This window comes from Salvelinus namaycush, unplaced genomic scaffold (assembly GCF_016432855.1).
Source record: "Salvelinus namaycush isolate Seneca unplaced genomic scaffold, SaNama_1.0 Scaffold107, whole genome shotgun sequence".
Taxonomy (NCBI): Eukaryota; Metazoa; Chordata; class Actinopteri; order Salmoniformes; family Salmonidae; genus Salvelinus; species Salvelinus namaycush.
The window spans coordinates 195,233-202,853 of NW_024057753.1; the positions used below are offsets into that span (position 1 = coordinate 195,233).

General features: G+C 43.3%; 1 protein-coding gene across 1 annotated transcript in view; it reads left to right on the top strand.

Annotated features, from left to right (window-relative positions):
- LOC120035608 (putative adhesion G protein-coupled receptor E4P) overlaps window positions 1-7,395 on the top strand; it is a 28,924-nt gene extending 21,529 nt beyond the window's left edge. Inside the window, exons 7-13 of the mRNA XM_038982205.1 lie at window positions 2,984-3,178; window positions 3,782-3,903; window positions 4,583-4,678; window positions 4,918-5,076; window positions 6,101-6,272; window positions 6,542-6,643; window positions 6,733-7,395. Of these exons, the coding sequence (XP_038838133.1) occupies window positions 2,984-3,178; window positions 3,782-3,903; window positions 4,583-4,678; window positions 4,918-5,076; window positions 6,101-6,272; window positions 6,542-6,643; window positions 6,733-6,774 (888 nt within the window). The 3' untranslated portion in view covers window positions 6,775-7,395. The remainder of the gene's footprint in view (window positions 1-2,983; window positions 3,179-3,781; window positions 3,904-4,582; window positions 4,679-4,917; window positions 5,077-6,100; window positions 6,273-6,541; window positions 6,644-6,732) is intronic.
- The last annotated feature ends 226 nt before the right edge of the window (window positions 7,396-7,621 follow it).

Consider the following 7,621-nt stretch of genomic DNA (forward strand, 5'->3'; position numbering starts at 1 on the left):
CTCCATTAAATAGAAGGCTAGGGGTTGAATGGTGAAAACACACAGCCACTCCATTAAATAGAAGGCTAGGGGTTGAATGGTGAAAACACACACAGCCACTCCATTGAATAGAAGGCTAGGGGTTGAATGGTGAAAACACACACAGCCACTCCATTAAATAGAAGGCTAGGGGTTGAATGGTGAAAACACACACAGCCACTCCATTAAATAGAAGGCTAGGGGTCGCTTTGCATTGTTTGCACTTAGCCACTGATTCCTTACAAACCACTTATTGTTGAATTTGCGATTTTCCAACTTGTTGTGTAATCTTTATGTGACAATGGCCGATGAGCACCGATACGTTTCATCTATAATTTCTCTTCATTTTTTCTCTTCATATGACAAGGATAAAAAATTATTTGCCAGTAGATTGTCGACTTGATTCATGATCGTGACTGTTAGCTAAGACTTTGAAAGTAAGATGTTGACATGATCAGTCCAATCAAAGCCACTGTACATATAACATGATTTGACGTCATTTTATCTGTGGCCAATGACCTTGAGCCTTCTTGGAAGGACACTTGTAGTATAACTCTGTGGCAGGACCTAAAGGGCTGAAATGTTGGATGTTTACCCTTACTAAGGACTTCAACTTGGCGATGATGTTGTGTCCCCATGAGTGACAGAACACTGAGCCAATCATGGCGCAATGCTGATATTTACTGCTGTCTCGCCCCACCACCACAGAAAGCACTGAGCTAAGTTGAAACGCCTGCATTATGGAGCTGCCTTACTCAAGAAAACTAAAAAGAGACCATGTTTGTATGTGGCTTTATTAACTCAATGATATATATATTATTATTTTTTTACATTGTTTGCAAATTGATGTGTGACAAGTATTAATGCCAAAATAGCATGCAAAACAGTCAAGCACAAAACAAAAACTACATTTATACAATTGAAGTCGGAAGTTTACATATACCTTTGTCAAATACATTTAAACTCAGTTTTTCACAATTCCTGACATTTAATCCTAGTTAAAATTCCCTGTCTTAGCTCAGTTAGGATCACCACTTTTTTTTAAGAATGTGAAATGTCAGAATAATAGTAGAGAGAATTATTTATTTCAGGTTTTATTTCTTTCATCACATTCCCAGTTGGTCAGAAGTTTACATACACTCAATTTGGTTGCATTGCCTTTAAATTGTTTAACTTGGGTCAAACGTTTCGGGTAACCTTCCACAAGCTTCCCACAATAAGTTGGGTAAATTTTGGCCCATTCCTCCTGACAGAGCTGGTGTAACTGAGTCAGGTTTGTAGGCCTCCTTGCTCGCACACACTTTTTCAGTTCTGCCAACAAATGTTCTATAGGATTGAGGTCAGGGCTTTGTGATGGCCTCTCCAATACCTTGACATTGTTGTCCTTAAGCCATTTGACACAACTTTGTAAGTTTGCTTGGGGTCATTGTCCATTTGGAAGACCCATTTACGACAAAGCTTTAACTTCCTGACTGATGTCTTGAGATGTTGCTTCAATATATCCACATCATTTTATTTCCTCATGATCCTGTCCAGTTTGTGAAGTGCACCAGTCCTTCCTGCAGCAAAGCACCCCACAACATGATGCCGCCAACCCCGTGCTTCAGGGTTGGGATGGTGTTCTTCGGCTTGCAAGCCTCCCCCTTTTTCCTCCAAACATAATGGTGGTCATTATGGCCAAATAGTTCTATTTTTGTTTCATCAGGCCAGAGGAACTTTCTCCAAAAAGTATGATCTTTGTCCCCATGTGCAGTTGCAAACCGTAGTCTAGCTTTTTATTGGCAGTTTTGGAGCAGTGGCTTCTTCCTTGCTGAGCAGCTTTTCAGGTTATGTCAATATACGTAGGACTGGATATAGATACTTTGTACCGGTTTCCTCCATCTTCTTCACAATGTCCTTTGCTGTTGTTCTGGGATTGATTTGCACTTTTAGCAACAAAGTATGGTGTTTATACTTGCGTACTATTGTTTGTACAGATGAACGTGGTACCTTCAGGCATTTGGAAATTGCTCCCAAGGATGAACCAGACTTGTGGAGGTCTACAAACTTTTTTTCTGAGGTCTTGGCTGATTTATTTTGATTTTCCCATGATGTCAAGCAAAGAGGCACTGAGTTTGAAGGTAAGCCTTGAAATACATCCACAGGTACACCTCCAGTTGACTCAAATGATGTCAATTAGCCTATCAGAAGCTTCTAAAGCCATTACATAATTTTCTGGAATTTTCCAAGCTGTTTAAAGGCACAGTCAACTCAGTGTGTGTAAACTTGTGACCCACTGGAATTGTGATACATTGAATTATAAGTGAAATGATCTGTCTGTAAACAATTGTTTGAAAATGCACATGCACAAAGTAGATGTCCTAACCGACTTGACAAAGCTATAGACTGTTAACAAGACATTTTCCGAGAGGTTGAAAAAAAACGAGTTTTATTGACTCCAACATAAGTGTATGTAAACCTCCGATTTCAACTGTATATACATAATTTTTTAAATTATTTTTATGTTGCAAAAAATGTTGGCCTCGAAACAGGTGCCCTGAATTACAGATCGCCACTGATGTTATATATTATGTAAATCCCTCCCTCCCTCCCTCCCTCCCTCCCTCCCTCCCTCCCTCCCTCCCTCCCTCCCTCCCTCCCTCCCTCCCTCCCTCCCTCCCTCCCTCCCTCCCTCCCTCCCTCCCTCCCTCCCTCCCTCCCTCCCTCCCTCTCTTTCTCTCTCTCTCTCTCTCTCTCTCTCTCTCTCTCTCTCTCTCTCTCTCCCTCCCCCTCTCTCTCTCTCCCTCCCTCCCTCCCTCCCCCTCTCTCTCTCTCCCTCCCTCCCTCCCTCTCTCCCTCTCTCCCTCCCTCCCTCCCTCTCTCTCTCCCTCCCTCCCTCCCTCCCTCTCTTTCTCTCTCTCTCTCTCTCTCTCTCTCTCCCTCCCTCCCTCCCTCTCTCTCTCTCTCTCTCGCCCTCTCTCTCTAGCACACCTTTGAGTTGCGTCTGTTGACGTGGCTGGGTCTGTCGGTGTCTGTGGTGTGTCTGTTGCTGTGCATCCTGACTTTCTGGCTGTGTCGGTCCATCCAGGGGACACGCACCACCATCCACCTCCACCTCTGTGTCTGCCTCTTCATCGCTGACCTCGTCTTCCTCATCGGCATCTCTCACACACAGAGCAAGGTGGGTATAGAGATGTGGGGAGTGTGTGTGTATGTGTTTGAGTTTGTGTGTGTGAGGGATCAAGGTATATATAGCAATTTCTCTTTTTAATATATTCCTTGTCACTTTTATTTGGTGTTGCTCCCCCCTAGGATCTTGTACCCCCTTCTATACCCAGGATGACAAACACATAACAACAAATAAGCCCTTTTTACATACAGTCAGATCTAAATTTAAGTTTTTGAATATTCAATTTGACTTTTATTCATCTCTCCTCCTCCCCTCTCCTTTCCAACCCCTCCCCTTCTCCTCCTCTCCCCTCCTCTCCTCCTCCCTCTTGCCCCTCTGCTCCTCCCTCTACTCCCCTGTTTCTCTCCTCTCCTCTCCTCTCCTCTCCTCTCCTCTCCTCTCCTCTCCTCTCCTCTCCTCTCCTCTCCTCTCCTCTCCTCTCCTCTCCTCTCCTCTCCTCTCCTCTCCTCTCCTGTCCTCTCTCTCCTCTCCTCTCCTCTCCTCTCCTCTCCTCTCCTCTCCTCTCCTCTCCTCTCCTCTCCTCTCCTCTCCTCTCCTCTCCTCTCCTCTCCTCTCCTCTCCTCTCCTCTCCTCTCCTCTCCTCTCCTCTCTCAGGGAGGATGTAGGGTTGTAGCAGGTCTCCTCCACCTGTTCTTCCTAGGATCCTTCAGTTGGATGTTGTTAGAGGGGGTTCAGCTCTACCTCATGGTGGTCATGGTCTTCAACACTACCATCAGGTATTGGATATATTTACTCTATGGTTATAAATTAGTATCTATCAGTATATATTTAGAGTATATATTTGTATTTATTTCTTTATTATACATGTATGTTATATTCATTTAGATAAGGAATGTGTGTATTTATATTATTTCCTAATCTATTATATATTTTCATTATATACATATATATTTCTTACAACTTTATTTTATCTTGCTATTAGTTAGCTTGGTGTGTTACATTTTCTTTTAACTCCTATTTTTTTAAACTCTTTGATTCTTCTTATTGTAAACATCTGTACCTGTATTTTATGAAGCTCTTTGATTCTTCTTATTACTGTAAACCTCTGTACCTGTATTTTATGAAGCTCTTTGTTTCTTCTCCCTACTGTAAACCTCTGTACCTGTATTTTATGAAGCTCTTTGATTCCTCTTCTTATTGTAAACCTCTGTACTTGTATTTTATGTTTATATTTAATTTGTCTTATTGTAAACCTCTGTACCTGTATTTTATGAACCTCTGTGATTCTTCTTCTTACTGTAAACCTCTGTACTTGTATTTTATGAACCTCTGTGATTCTTCTTCTTATTGTAAACCTCCGTACCTGTATTTTATGAACCTCTGTGATTCTTCTTCTTATTGTAAACCTCCGTACCTGTATTTTATGAACATCTGTGATTCTTCTTCTTACTGTAGACCTCTGTACCTGTATGCTGTGGGATATGGACTGCCACTGGCTATAGTCATCATCTCTGCTATCGCCTACCCAGATGGATACGGTACCACACAACAGTGAGTCTGAGTCTGTGTGTGTGGGTGTGTGAGAAACTGTGTAGCAAATCTCTCCCATATAAATAACACCAGATAACATTATTCTAACGTTATTCTAATGTTATCTTGTCTCTGTCAGCTGTTGGTTGTCTCTGGAGAGAGGTTTTATTAAACTTAAATATAACATGTTATTAACAACAGATAACCCAATTCTAACTTTAATCTAACCTAATTCTAACGTTATCCTTTCTGTGTGTCAGCTGTTGGTTGTCTCTGGAGAGAGGATTCATCTGGAGTTTCTTCGGCCCAGTGTGCACCATCATCACTCTCAACGTTTTCTTCTTCATCATCACTGTCTGGAGGCTGGCCCAGAAGTTCTCTAGTCTCAACCCTGACCTCTCCAACCTACGCAAGATCAAGTAAAGAGAGAGAGAGAGAGATGGGGAGAGCGAGAGAGAGTGTGAAACTGAGAGACAGTTGGAGGGAGAGAGAGAGAGAGAGAGAGAGTAACCTATACTAGGAGTCAGGAAGCTGGTGCAGAAGGAGAGTTTAGTAATGAAGGGATGGAGAGAGAGAGACAGAGACAGAGACAGAGACAGAGACAGAGACAGAGAGAGATATTGTGTAACCTATGCACTAGGAGTCAGGAAGCAGGTGCAGAAGGAGAGTTTAGTAATGAAGGGATGGAGAGACAGAGACAGAGACAGAGACAGAGACAGAGACAGAGACAGAGACAGAGACAGAGACAGAGACAGAGACAGAGAGAGACAGAGAGACAGAGAGACAGAGAGAGTGTGTAACCTATACACTAGGAGTCAGGAAGCAGGTGCAGAAGTAGAGTTTAATAATGAGAACAAGCAGATAAACTCAATGTGAACGGAACCAATACTGCCTGAAGACAGGCTAAATACAGGGGAAGTAATCAAGGTAATGATGAAGTCCAAGTGTGCGTACCGAGGGGGAGCAAGTGTGCGTAATGTGGGTTGCCAGGTGTGCGTAATTATGGTTGCCAGGACCGGAGGTTAGTAGACCGGCGACGTCGAGCACCGGAGACAGGGAATGGAACACAGGTGTGACAGAGAGAGAGGGGAAGAGACAGAGATAGTGATGTAGAGAGACAAATAGAGGAACAGAGAGATAGGTGAATGTAGATATGTAATGAATGTATGGACAGTGACAAATCCTTGGTGTGTGTGAATAAATGAATTTATGCAATTCAGTATTTAGCTGCCATAGTACATTAAATAAAACTGTACTAAAACCTTTCCCTCCTCCCTCTCTCCCTCCTCCCACCCCACCCCACCCTCACCCCCCCCCCCCACCCTCACCCCCCCTCCTCCCACCTCCCGCGCTCCTTCCTTCCTCCTCCTCCTCCTCCCTCATTCTCCCTCCCTCCTCCCCCCTCCTCCCCTCCTCCCCCTCCTGCTCCATCTCTCTCTCCAGGGTGTTCACAGTGACAGCAGTGGCCCAGCTGTGTGTGTTGGGTACTATGTGGATATTTGGAGTGTTCCAGTTCCAAGAGGATGGGACAGTGGTCATGACATATCTCTTCACTATCCTCAACTCTCTACAGGGAGCACTTCTGTTCATCATGCACTGCCTACTGAACAAAACGGTATGGTGTGTGTGTGTGTGTGTGTGTGTGTGTGTGTGTGTGTGTGTGTGTGTGTGTGTGTGTGTGTGTGTGTGTGTGTGTGTTGTGTGTGTTTGTTGGGTGTGTGTGTGTGTGTGTGTGTGCTGTGTGTGTGTTGTGTCGTGTGTTGTGTGTGTGTGTGTGTGTGTGTGTGCGTGTGTGTATGTGTGTGTGTGTGTAGTGTGTGTGTGTGTGTGTGTGTGTGTGTGTGTGTGTGTGTGTGTAACACTGTGCTCTGCTGCCCTCATCAGGTTAGAGAGGAGTATTGCAAGCTGCTGTCCTGTATCTGCACACCACAGAAGAAGAGATACTCAGAGGTCAACACTACCAACCCTTCTTCCAGCCAATCCCAGGTACACACACACACACACACAGACACATACGCACACACAAACACCTTTCATTAAGTTAACCTCTGTCCTTTGACATTTGTCTGTCCTAGGGGTCAAGGAGCGCCACAAACATGGGGGTGTCGCAGATATGATGTCACCAAACCCCCACCACGCATCTCTTTACCCCTCCTCCCATGACAAATGTTCCCACTAGATGGCCAAACTGTAAAGTCAAAATGGTCGATCGTAAACATTTATGAAAACAAAGGTTTGCGTTTAGCGGTGTGGTTAAGATACATTGTAGAAATGGGCAGTGTTTCTGACTTAGTATCTTGGCCAGATAGTGACAACCCAGAAACACTCAGCCCGAGGATAGTACTGTTCAGGCCAGGTTAGTAGAACATGTGTCCACCTAGCCCGCCGGATAGTAAAAATGTTAGTCCTCTAGCCAGGTTGGCCAGTGCACAAAATCCTTCAGTTACATCCCTGATTAGACACTTCATATCAAACTTGATGTTAACCACTGTCTTATCAAGCATTAGGTAATCCAATCAGAAGTTATGTGATCTTCATGTCATCCAATAGGAATCCATATGGTCTTAATGTCATCCAATCAGAAGTTACGTGATCTTCATGTCATCCAATAGTAATCCATATGGTCTTTATGTCATCCAATCAGAAGTTACATGATCTTCATGTCATCCAATAGGAATCCATATCCTCTTTATGTCATTTTTACAGTCAAATAGATGAAACCATAATCATAAACAGAAGCTTTCTTCCTTTACACGAATGTAATAGATTTATAGCAATATTTCTTACTTTCTTATTTCTTACCAAGAGCACAACATATGGTGACATTTCTACACAAATAAATCCAAAGGGATTTAGAAAAACATGTGAAGATATGTGTTAGTTGTGACCTAATGGACTGTTATACTGTAAATGTTTATTTTTCTTAATGTCACGTCCTGACCATAGTTCTTATGTGTGTTGCTT